Here is a 13,191-nt window from a genome sequence, read left to right as displayed (position 1 = left end):
GTACACGGCACCGTAAGACGTAGTGTGGAGTTGCATTAGGTAACGCTGTGGTGGCTGTACTGCTCCAGCCGTCTCCTTTGTGTTTGTTTGTTTCCCCCTGTTTCCCCCTGTCTGTGTTGTTTGTGTGTGCGTGGTGGCTGTCACTCCTGGCTCCCGGCTCAACCTCCACTCACCTGCTGCAATCAGCTGTGCACCCTCCCCGACTACACACCTGCGTTCCATCAAGCCATTTACAACGACATATCAACGGAGGCTCCACAACCTTTCTCCGCCAGATCGTCAAGTATCAGCCGTATCTCGGGTCTAACATTCTGTAGCTAACGCCGGTCGCTCACCAAGATAGCTGCCCAGTTCTCCACTGGTTCTCCTCACACCACAGCTCAATTTCTCTCCGATGGCCGTTATTTCTTCTAATCCTTGGCTGCTCCTGGTCTCTTGGACGCCTAGCAGGCTCATAATTATGAGGTTGTGGTCCGTCATATGCATTTGAATATTCATGTTCAACTTCTTATGTGTCTTTTGTGTCGAAACTAGCATTGGGATCCATGTTTATTAATACGTTACACCGGCTGCTCTCCCCCTTGTTTCCCCCATGTTACGTCACACGCGGGAGGTCAAGTGCCGAGGCTTTTTTATGTGGAAGTGAACATTTCTTACAAAAACCACACTGTAGTGTATATTTCTGTATATTTTTTGGAAAATCTAGTGTATTCATCATTTTCCTACACATTTATTCACAGGTGTCTTTAACCTTGAAGTTGCTCTTTAAGAGCGCTTCTGCTGTCTGCAATTTAGGCATGGGGATAAAGTGAGTCATTTTGGTAAATCTGTCAACAACAGTGCAGATGGTGGTGTTACCTGCAGAGGGCGGCAGTCCAGTGACAAAATCCAGCAAGATGTCAGACAATGATGGGCGGCTTAGAATGGACAAAGGTTGCAGTAGACCCATAGGAGACTGGGTAGAGGTCTTATTCCAAGCACAGGTAGTGCAGGCTGCCACATACTCAGTTACCTCCTTCTCCATTTTAGGCCACTAAAACCTTTGCTTTATCATGTACATGGTTCTTTTGATACCTGGATGACATGTTAATAATAATAACAACTTGAATGTATATAGCGCCTTTCATAACCTCAAGGTCGCTTTACAAAGAAACATACAAGGACACGACATAAAACATAAAAAAAACATAAACATAAAACAGGGGGCAGAAATGGAAGTGTAAGTGGGGGGGAGGGGGAGTGAGTTCTTGTTGGAAGGCGATGTTGAACAGATGAGTTTTAAGGGTTGATTTGAAGATGTTGAGAGAAGGGGCGTTGCGGATTTCTGCAGGGAGGGAGTTCCAGAGGGTGGGGGCAGCGACACTGAAGGCACGGTCCCCGAAGGTGCGGAGGCGTGAATGGGGAATGGAGAGCAGGCCGGAGTCTGAGGATCGAAGGGTGCGGGACGGGATGTATGGGTGGAGGAGATCTGTGAGGTACTGAGGGGAGAGGGCATGGAGGGATTTGTAGGTGAGGAGGAGGAGTTTGTAGGTGATGCAGGACTTGACCGGGAGCCAGTGGAGGTTGAATAGAGTGGGGGTGATGTGCTGCCAGGGCTTGGTGCGTGTGAGAACCCTGGCAGCTGAGTTCTGTATGTACTGGAGCCTGTTCAGGGTTTTGCTGGGAACCCCGGACAGGAGTCCGTTACAATAGTCCAGGCGTGAGGTAATGAAACAATGTATCAGCTTCTCAGCAACAGAGTCGGAAAGTGATGGCCGGAGTCTTGAAATATTTCTGAGGTGGAAGAAGGCTGATTTTGAAACGGATTTGATGTGGTATTGAAATGAGAGGGTTGAATCCAAGACAACACCAAGGTTGCGGACCTGAGGGGATGGGGAGATGATGGAACCGTCGATGTTGAGGAGCAGATCTCCAACCTTCCCGAGCAGTGCCTTGGGGGCCACAACCATGAGCTCAGTTTTATCACTGAAAAAGAAGTGTAGGGTAAGCGATGGCTTTCCCTCTCTCTACCCACCTTCCATTGTCAGCAGGACTGGAGCTGGTCTGGTCCGGTCCGGTCCGGCTCAGGTCCGTCACACTGTGGGCTAATCTGTCTGTCAACCACTGCACTTTATCTTGGTCGGACAGCTTGGAGTGCTCCGGTGCAGCTGCTGCGCTCTCACAGGCCTCCTCCACTGCATCGACTGTTGTAGAAGAGAAAATATGCACACCCGAAAAACAACAAAGTCAAACATGGGTATAAATCACTGCACGCAAAATAAATAATTATTCTACCCCCAGCCAAAAACTCACCTTTCACAGCCTCGACTTCCAAGGAATCCCTCTTCTCAGAACTCTGGCCGTTCTGTTCCTGGCCTGATTCCTGCGTCTCTGCCAGCTTTTGGTTCTGGAAACTTTCCATCCATTCCAGAGTTTCACCGTTCTTCAACGCAGATCGATGGTCCTTGAACCAGCGGACGATGTCGGTGCGTCCGAGGCTCATTTGGACCTCCAGCTGGCTGTACTGCTCAGGAGTCGGCCACTGGGTCCGACAGAACACCTGCTGAGACACATTATCTCATCAATTGTTTTTAAAAGGAAATATTATGCTCATTTTCAGGTTCATATTTGTATGTTGTGCTTCCCATTCTGCCTGTGCTGCAGCACTCAAATCTAAATAACAAACTACAGGTAAGAGAAAACCTTAAAAAGCGTAATAGGGCCTCTTTAAGCAAAGCACCTTTAACGACACAGAAAATATCAGGGAGACCCCTGAATGTTCCTTAATGTTACCTGTTTTTTTAAACGTTGACAGTCTGAAAAATAACACAAGCGAAATGTATTAGAGAGATTAGAAATATATTAAAATATCTGTCCCACCCTCACAAAGAATAGCCATAAAAGAAAAAAAATGTCACTTAGCTGCAATCAGCAGATACATAGCCTAATATATATTGGCAGATTCTGATTACTGTTTTCAGAATATTATTCAATTTGTCATGGAATATATTCCTTTAACTGTTTAACAAAGTCAATGTGTTAATACAAGCTATTGTGAATACAGATATCTCAATATCTGCTGGATGAAAAGCGTGAAAGGTAATACAGAAATTCAGGATCATCAGAAGATTTATAGCATTTCTTTAGAATCTTATTTAAAATCACCTGGTGGTAGGAGAAATAATGCATTAATATGTATTACGAAGTACTTCATATTCTACCAGTTGTAGAAATGCATGTATGTATTAACACATTGCAGAGGCAGTCTGTGTTTCAGAGCATAAAACAAGTGCTGCTTCTTCAAGAGACTTCTCGTGGATATACTTCTATCACCACAACACTATTCAGCTCCTTTTCCTGAGTTTGTCAAATATGACCTTGTCAACACGTTACCGTGTTATCTCACTTCTCACATCCAAGTACCAGCACATCTCATCATTTACTGTCAATCACACAGATTGTTCTCAGGCACCAGTACTATACATTCTCAGGTTTAATTAATTTTACACATCTTCTCACGCACAAAAGGTGCCATGTCCTGTTAATTTATCTCTTTAAAAGTGACAACTCATTAATGTACTGATACCATTAGCAGCCCATCTGCACTCGTTGTAAAGGATTCAAGCTCATATTAAAAGACACAGTTCATCCCAAAATCTAAAAGGCACATTTCCCTTTTTCCTGAAGTGCCCTCTGTAGATTTAGATTGTTGTTGGGTGAATTGCAGAGTTTTTGAGAAATCAGCTGTTGAAATGTCTGCCTTTTCTCATTATAATGGATCCAGAAGGAGCTGCTTGTGGTTGTCAAGGCGTCCAAGAAATACATTTGAAACAACAATATCTCTTTCCATAAATAATGACCCGAGTATTAAAGATAATCTGCAGACCTTGTTGTGAGCAGTTTCATGAAGGAACCCATTTTAAGGGGCTCCTGCTCAATGGAAGGCAGGTGTACTTGGTTGATACATAGCAATACATCTAAACAGGAACAAATATGTATTTTAGATTTTTCATGGTCCTTTCAAAGTTTTACATTTGTGTCAGATATTAATACATTTTCTTCTAATAAGTGCTGATGTAGACATGTCTGGGTCTGCTGTTCTCACCTCTCTTAATAGGCCGAGGGAGAAGCTGGTTATTGGAGCCGGGCTGGTGCAGGCAGACAGGATTGGGGGATGGGGAGAAGAGGAGGAGGAAGATGAAGTGAGGATGGGAGGTGATGCTGATGAGGAGAGGGTGGGTGGGCGAGGGGAGGAGGCTGCGAGTACAGGAGGGGAGGAGGACGACGATGAGGAGGAGGAGGAAGGGGAGAGGACAGGTGGATGGGGGGAGGAGCGAGGAGGCTTCCCGCCGTGCGACGCCCCGTTCAGCAGCGCAGCCGGCCGCTCCGCCCGCTCCTCCGTGCTCTTGGCAGACATGGAGAGCAGAGCCTTCTCCATGTTGTCCCTCAGCGCCCGGCGCTCTGAGAACCAGCAGTCCACCTCCGTGTGGGACAGCCGGGTCTCCTGGGCCAGCAGGGCTACAGCAGAACAGAGTTCAGAGGATCAGATGTCACACCGAGTGGAAGGCTACCTCAGAAACCTGGGAATTCATTCTCTCTCAGGGGGACTTAAACATGGGCTCATTAAAAACATTTCTGCTATTCCTGTCTGCAGGAACCCACCAGAGGCCCGCAGCTTCTCTGAGGCGAAAGAAAATTAAGTCACATGCTGTGAACTTGTATGAATAGAAGAAACACTACTGGAATTTTTTAAGTAATTTTCAATTCCAAGTTATGAAGTGAGGGTACAAAACTTTACAAGAACACAACCCACTGCTTTTCTAACTATCTGGTTTCCACCCAATTTATTCAGACAGGAAGTTTTTAATAGCTTCTTTAAATCTTCCGTTATATTTATTCTCAGGAAATGTATATTCTAAATGGGTTTTGAAAACATATGGCTTCATTAGCTACTAGCTTGCAGGAAGGCTATTTTTTCAAACCCAAAGTCTGATTCTAATGCCGGGACAATCAGGAAATAAAGAAAAATAATAATAAGTTACGTAATTACAATTAACGGCACTGCTAGACCCCAAGGTTAACACAGGTCTGCACCTCCTTAATACTCGCAGGGCAACAGTTTTGATGAAAATATAGTTTTTGAAATACTTAAATAAATAAAATATTGGCTGTAGCATTATATTGTTTTACGTAAATACAGGTTGTGAATTTTTGGAAAAGACAACATTTATTTTCTCAGTAATTTGGACTTTACCATGCTCTGTTATTGGGAATCTTTTGATCACTTCAGTTGAAAACAACCCAACTCACCTAAACCAATCCATATGCTATTCAAAGTAATAATATAATATGTTTTAAATCCCATCGCTTCTCTCTTTCTTGCCGGGCTGGTGAACATGGTTCACTGTTTCTTCATACCTGCACACACTAGTCTGTGTTGAGTATGGCGTGAGTGTTACATGTTGTGTTACATGTTGTGTTACATGTTGTGATACATGTTGTGATCATGGATGTTGCCCCTCGTTTCTGTTATGTGATTGTGATGTGCTCCATGTGACTGTACTGTATGTGGTAACGTGTGCTGTTTATTGTTCTCTTTTATCCTCTCTTATCCTTACACCTGTATCTACTTGTCTTTCATCCTTTTTATTTCATTTGATATTTTCTTATAACTAATGCTGTTGAGATATTGTGATTTTAAGAGTGTCTATTACCATCTGGCCGGGGACAACAGCTGGAAATTAGCCATGTTGGCTAAAGCTGCACCATTTACTGTTTTTGTGACAGTTCACCGATGGGGACTGTCCACGACACTATAAATAAATAAACTAAACTAAATATCCTACAAACCAAAGTAAGAATGAGCTTACGCCAATTCCTTGACTCTTTCCATCCCAACACTGTGTTACACTGTGTTATATGATTAAACTCCTTGCCTTGTTAGGAGCTCAGTGGAGAGTCTTTACCTAGCTCCGCCTCTGTCTGCGTGCTGCTTCTCTGAAAGCTCTCCTCCAGCGCCTTCAGCTGTTCTGAAGACTTCCCCTTCACCCTCTCCAGCAGGGGGAAGTGGCTGGGCACCGCCTTCTTCACAGCACCGTCTTTAGGTGCTGGGGTCACCTCTGCTTTCACCAGCACCGGAGGGGGAGGAACGCCTGTAGAGACACAGAGAGAGACTGAAGAACCAAAATATGAAAGGGCCAAAACGGGTCTTTTATTTTGCTAAATGAAACGGCACTTAAAAATACATTATCAACAGACTACTGACCACGATTAGGAAACTTTGCTTTCCTGTACATTTGTTTCTAACAATAAAACCCTTCCTCTGAGAACCAAAATAAGCTTGTTTCTGACAAAAAGAAAGATGGCAGATAAATACCCTGCCTGTATAAAAATATACAGGCAGGGTATTTTATCATTTCAGATTGGTGACACTGATGATATCACATACCTTTGAGATTAAGGAGCCTCTGTTCACTGAACCACTTCTTTATCTCTCCTCTGGACAGCCCGGTGGTCTCTATCAGCCTGTAGATCTTTAACATGAGCAACAGAACATAGGGGGTTTAACAGTGATGTGTCTTAGAAAAAGAAAAAAGCACTAAATTAGAAATTAAAAGCAGCTACAAAAATATGAATACCAAAAATCATTCAAATATATTTTTAATCTTCTAAGCTAAGGCATGGCAAGAAATGTCCTTTCACTCACTTATTCTTACCTCATCTTCCTCGGGGAAAGGACACTGTGTGTAGCTGGCCCTCAGCACTGAGAGCTGCTCAGCTGTTTTGTTGGGGTCCACGGTGAAGCTCAGCACTTTGGGCGATGCCAGCTTGGATGTTGCCATGGGCACGGAGATGGTCTGAATGATGGAGGGTCGTTTACTGTCCGTGGTGATCCCAGGGGAGGACAGGGGTCTTTTGAGCGACTGTGCCACCTGCGGTAATTATAAAGGAAGGTGTTCAAGTCAATGTAATAAAATACAGATAGTTGGATAGAAGCGGCACAACCCCCATGTTTCTACTCTTACACAGCCCTGTCCCTTGTATAGTTTTAATAATCAAATAAAACCAATTCTATCAACGCTTACATGTACATATAGATCAATTCAATCCAACAAAAAAGATAACAAAAAAATACAATTAATGAAAAGGAAAAAAAGATTAAAATAACCAAATAATATATATGTTTTCGGTTTTAAAAGCTACAATAGGTCAAATATACATTATTAAAGAAAAATATATATAAATATGGGGCGTCCATTTTTTGCCAAATAATGTTTAGGGTCTTTACTGCACAGATTAAGGGTTGATGGATATTTTCCTTCAATTTAAGTAGTATTTATACTGCTTAATTATAATTAAATTAAAAATACACGACCAACAAATGCAGAGGTAGCAAATGGTTTTATGCATAGTGCAAACATATCTAATAAGATGATAGAATGACTGCAAAAAAAAGTTTGGATCAACACGAGACATACATTTAGCTAGTGTTAATGTAGAGGAAACTTCTGAGCAGAAACCTCTGACTATTCCAAAACATTAACATTTCTGGGTTTTGTACCTGGTTAGCCACGGTGAGGGCCAGTGGAGCGCAGGTGACTGTGGAGCCGTTGGCCACAGGGGTCAGCACCAGGCTGGTCTGTCCCAGCAGCTGGCAGGGCAGAGACTGCAGGACGGAGGCTGCCGTCTGCATGGCTTTAGAGGCTGCAGACATGTTAGAGCTGAACTGAGGAGCTACCACGGTAAAGGTCTGAGGCAGAGAGGAGATGGTACCGTTGAACATCTTCTTCCTGGATTCTTCCACCTGAGATAAAGGGAAAGCACTTGTTATAAATTGTATTTAATAATCTTATCCATATTTATGGCTGCTATAGTCATTATCTGCAGTAACCTGTATTCTTTTCAACTTATCCTAAATCAAGCAAATATAATGCTTTAGAAAATGTTAGTATTTGGTAGACCAGATGATACCTTATTAAGCTTCAGAGATAGAAAAAGAACTGGTAAAATACAATAAACCTCACTTGAGGCTTAACAATTAAATTGCCTCTAATGTTCATCCTTTCTCTAATTCCTACCTCCTCAGGAGACCAGCTAATGCCCTGCTTGAGCCTCTGTGTGGTGAACCAGACTTTGATTTGCTCCTCTGGATGTTTGGAGGCGGCGGTGAGCCAGGAGAGCTCCGCCTGCGTGGGGTAGGGGAACTTGTTGAAGGAAGAGATGAGCGTCAGGTTGTCGTCCAGCGAAGGGTTGTATTTGGTTGTGTTGAGGGGCACTGCGATCTTCGGAACCTGAAAGAATACAAGGTCAATGGTGACTAAATGGCTTTTTCACATTAAAAACAATAATAAAGAAGAACTGTGGTCACAAAGAATGAAAGAATGTAGCATTGTGCATATAAAAAAAAAAGCATTTTTTTATTTGAGAGGTCTCTAATGTAATCTCCTAATAATGTTTTCATACCAAATTAAAATGTCCTCTTAAAACGAATAATTTGGTTACTTTATTCTCTATAATTGTTAGATTTTATGCTTCTCTTGTGACATTTTTCGGCGGACCTGCTTTGTTCTGAATAAAATAATTTGGAATTAATAAATTGAGGTGCACAAACTGAGCACCGTTTTATTTCTCCTTATAATAATTAGCACTAAACTACTTTATTGTAGTCAGGAAAATTCCTCTGAAAATAATTAGGAAATAACAGACCCATAAAATAAAGCATTACCAGCAAAACAATAAAAAGGTGCATTTGACGAAAAACCATTCTACTATTAAAAGCTGGCTCAGAATATAAAGGGATGGTAAGTCAGAGGAAATGATGCTTCCTGTCCTACCTGAGAGTAGCTGAGAGGCCGCTGTAGGGAAGGCATGATGTGTGAAAGGCCTTCTGCTTTGAGCAGAGTCGACTCTGGGATGATGAGCGGGACGTTCACGGTGAACGCTGTGATCGGTTTCTTCGCCAGATCTGTCCGTTTATTATCCGACGACATTTTTGGTTTACCGATCTTCACTGAGGTGGGCTTGCCGAGCGGCAGAGCGCTGAGGTCGTCCCCTTTGCCAGAAAATGTGTTGTAGATGACCGCACTGTTGCTGAAACCTTCTATTGTCTGTTCAAGGATTGTCTGATTGTTCATTTTGATGCGTTTGAATTTAAATTTGCTCTCCCCCGGGTGACACCTCTCGTTGTGTTCCGTCAGGGTGTCAAACTTCTTTGTGTTAAAGTTACAAACGGCGCACAGGTAGAGGGGGTTAAGGATGACGTTGGGGTGGTTGGCGTCCACGTGTTCTTTGAAAGTGTTGAGGTTCTGTGTGGAGAAGGGGCAGTATTTACACTCGTAGCCCCCCTGCTGTCTGCACTGAGGCTTGGAAAGGTCGGGGGGCTCAGCTTGGGGTTTGTCTGGAGGCAGGGGAGGGTCAGGGGCCGAGCCCGTCAGGTCTAATTCCACAGAGGGCTCGGTCTCTGCTGAGAGATCTGTCTCCATAGGCATCTCCTCAGAATGGTTCTCCGTTGTTGTCTGGAAAGAAGGCAGTTTACAGATGTAATGGATATATACAAAAAAATACTTCCCAATTCATGTCATTGATTTTCTTGAAAAAGTATTTACATAATTCATGGATTCTTTCGTAATGAACATCTCAAAAACCCTTTCCAATATGCATTCATGTACAGAGTTGATACATTTTGTGGAGAAATCTAATTAATAAGAGTATTTGTTTTATTGATATTTCCAACAGTTTTCTTTCCCAGCAACCACAATTTTATTCGGTGTATATTTAATATAGCTTCATCACATTAAGTTGCATTGAAAATTAAGAGCCACAATTCTTCCTCAAGTAAGCTTTTGAGTTGAAAACCATACCTAATTAAATATGTATTTTAGTAATAATAATAGATTTATTTTGTAAGCGCTTTTACAGGTGCTCAAAGTTGCTTTACAGAGATAGTGAAAAAAATAAAAAATAAAATAAAAGAACAACAAATAAATATAGAAAGTCACATTAAAATCAAGCAATACAACAACAATCACACATTAAAAGCCAGATTGAAGAGGTGAGTTTTTGTAAGTTTTTTGAAGGTGGTGAGGTCAGTGCAGTCTCTGATGGGTTGTGGGAGTGAGTTCCAGAGGGAGGGGGCAGCGACGGAGAAGGCTCTGTCCCCCCAGGTTCGGATAGCTTTGTGACTGTTCACTTATCCAGTGAACATTTACATTTGTTATATTATCATTCATTTCTCATAATATTATAATACAATTATTACTAGAAATGTAAGGTTATCCATATCTTTGTGATATCTACATAGCAGATAAAGGTTTGTATTAGTAATATACCAAGCTTATAAAAACAAGCTCTGAATCAAATATTCAAAATATTACACATGAACTTAATTTATTTAGTTGATCCTATAAGCAACTTAAAATATACCTCCATGTCATCGTCTGTGTCGTCATCCAGCTCCACCATGGTCTGCTCTGGGCGGATCATCAGGGGGGTGGAGGCCTTCCGTCGGCTGGACATGATGATGGATCCTGGGTTGGTCTGGGTGGACCGCTGCCAGTGAGGGGAATGCTATCACAGGAGGGTGGGAAAAGGTCTGCAGACCAGCCAGGAGGCCTGACCTGTACTGGGACCCAGAGACAGGCGAGGGCTCTCTTTGATATTCAGAGAGGAAGTGAAAACAGGACAGTGTCTGGGACGGGGGGAGCAGCCAGTCTTAGTGGCTGGAGCGAGAGGGGGGCAGTGGAAGGTGGGGGTCTGGTACGGATGGTTCTGGTGTCGTGTCGGGCTCACTGACAGTGTCAGCTCCAGTGCTGGACCACTTCCAGGAACTTCATGACAGGATGCTTCCTGGGTGGAAGAAAGAAGGGAAGAAGCAGGGAAAAACTGATTTTTATCCAACACCTTTTCAAAACTGAAATTCAAGCACTTTTCAAGCTTTTTCCGAGCCTTGAAGCTGAGGTACATTACAAAGCACATACTGTTACAATGGTTTACCAGATGCTCCAATCCATTATTAATATGATGCAAGTGTGCTTTAAACAACTAAAATGTGTGTTTCTGGACAGCACTCTGCAGAAGGTCGATGAAATAGGTGAAACATTTAGCTTTGTTATATTTTCCTTTGTCGTAGAGGTAGATCTAGCATTCCATTCACCCTTGCTGAGCCAATATCAAACAATAATCAGTAAACAAATAACATTTGAATAAAGTCTTTACTGAAAATGTGAAAAATAAGTGAACATTGGACCTTTTAGACTGGCAGTGATTAACCTCATTTACACTTTTTCAACTAAATGTAGCATTAAGAAAATACGGTGCAAAACAATTCAACTTTCAAACTTTTCCAGCGGCTTAAAGCTTAGGTCAATAAGATTTTTTTTGTATCCTCTTATTTTACCTTCACACCAACCCAAACAAACCGCATCAAGCAGTTAAACGCTCCAGGTTTCCATTCAACCGTACAAAACAAGCCTGGTGTGAACGCGACCTTAGATACCCTTTTTGTGTGCCTTTGGTAAGTATTGCAGCAGGAACCAAACAAGCTGGTTTGAGCGTGTCAAGAAAAGACAACAGGCTGGTTTATATAGCTCAGCGGGGTCCCATGTGGGTCTGCAGCGTGCCACCATCCAAAAGGAGGTGGTAGAGTAAACACTTTGCCAAGGCCAAAAAATGGCTACAAATGAGGAAGGTCAGAGGAAGCAAACAAACAAACATTGCAGAGCAGATGGTCTACAGGTGGTCGACTGACATACAGCACAACAACACTGGTGCTGAAAATAAAACGAAATCCTACACCAGGCACAAGAAACCCTGCCCTGCTTAATGAGCGTTTTTTTGTTCAGGCTGATGGAGAGGAGCAGGGTGTGAAGTGTCTAACTCACATTCATTTTCCATCTGCTTTAGGGGAACACAAATCTGTAATAGATTTTCATTCTTTACAAAATACTGGAACTTGGTTTTGCCTAGATAAATGCCTGAAAAACTATTCAACCACTATATGATACTTGTTTTATGTGTGAATTAAAAAAAGGTTGCCATCATTATTGAATTCAAGCTATTTATTATATTGATCTTTTGTTTTTTTAACACTCTTGAGGTGGAGGTGCCGAACAAAGCCCACTGGGTTCTTTGCCTCTTCCTGCACGGTTTCTGATTTCTTAGCTGTTATTTGTGTGTGTTTATATTGTGCAAAACAATCAAATACAAAACCGGAATGCATGCAACCACAAATTAATTGTAGTCAAACAAATTAAAAAGGTAATTGTAAAACCCTTTTTTTTTGTTTTTAATCTGACCGCTAATATATATATATATATATATATATACACACACACAAACTAATTTTGCAGACCCTATCCCTCCGTAGTCTTTCAAGTAGGAGGAGAAATGCCAGCGTTCTCCTCCGGTTTACAGACACTGTGGCCATTTCTCAACCGCGAGTACACATGCTTCAGAGCAACTATTTGAAGTATACTACGTCAGAGTGGCGCAGAATGTTGGGCATTTAACATGCATTTAAACAGTCCTTCGGCGCCACTCGATGACGTAGTATACTTGAAATAGTGGCTCTGCAGCAGTTTTACTTGCGATTAAGAAACGGCCTGTGTAAATTATAGGCTATATATAGAATAATTATGATTATGAATGCATTTTTTTACCACTAAAATACAGCAACACATCTTTGATTCATGTCGTTTATAACTGGGATATTACAATTATTATTTACTTTGTCTGTACAAAGTAGCCTGTCCAGGAATCAATAAAAACTGCGAGCCGGCTGGCAAGACGCTCGGCTTCTGAAACGCGCCCGGTAGGGTAAGACGCCGGAGGAGGCCGGACCAAAACCGCGGCGCAGCCGTGACACGACGCAGACGGACCGGTGGAATCGAGGGGTTAGAGCTTATGACAAAACTTCAAATTAGAACAATTTAAAAGAAATCATTATGAAGCTTGGGAAGAAGGGTCATATTCAGAGAAAAAAAAATGTAATTTGAGATTACATTTCGTGGAATTACCTTTTCACAACTATGTTTATTTTTTTTATAAATACGGCTTAACTTTCAGTAAGCAAGTTCTATAATAAATATTGGCCAGGGCTCGACATTAACGACTGCCGGATGGCCCGAGGCAAGCTAGTATTTAGCTCGGGCAATGAAGCCTCACCTGCTGGTTGCCCGATCGGGCAATCTATTATGGCAATTGTGGAGACGTGTC

General features: G+C 42.3%; 1 protein-coding gene across 2 annotated transcripts; it reads right to left on the bottom strand.

Moving 5' to 3' along the window:
- Positions 1–1,281: 1,281 nt before the first annotated feature.
- Positions 1,282–10,825, bottom strand: zhx2a (zinc fingers and homeoboxes 2a). 2 transcript variants are annotated; one of them, XM_010787720.1, is made up of 10 exons: positions 10,402–10,825; positions 8,814–9,494; positions 8,058–8,270; positions 7,541–7,783; positions 6,696–6,911; positions 6,428–6,512; positions 5,946–6,131; positions 4,085–4,497; positions 2,293–2,542; positions 1,282–2,183 (listed from the first exon to the last, which is right to left on the bottom strand). In XM_010787720.1, the coding sequence occupies exons 1-10, from the start codon at positions 10,492–10,494 to the stop codon at positions 1,963–1,965; spliced, it is 2,601 nt and encodes an 866-aa protein (XP_010786022.1). In that variant the 5' UTR covers positions 10,495–10,825; the 3' UTR covers positions 1,282–1,962. The 2 variants fall into 2 exon arrangements, with proteins under 2 accessions (XP_010786022.1, XP_010786023.1); XM_010787721.1 differs by having other exon boundaries at positions 1,283–2,183; positions 2,293–2,539.
- Positions 10,826–13,191: the final 2,366 nt, after the last annotated feature.

Source organism: Notothenia coriiceps, unplaced genomic scaffold (genome assembly GCF_000735185.1).
Source record: "Notothenia coriiceps isolate Sejong01 unplaced genomic scaffold, NC01 NC01_scaffold00031102, whole genome shotgun sequence".
In the NCBI taxonomy this organism is placed as follows: domain Eukaryota; kingdom Metazoa; phylum Chordata; class Actinopteri; order Perciformes; family Nototheniidae; genus Notothenia; species Notothenia coriiceps.
Note: the sequence above shows the minus strand (reverse complement) of the source record. Positions and strands in the feature narration are given on the sequence as shown.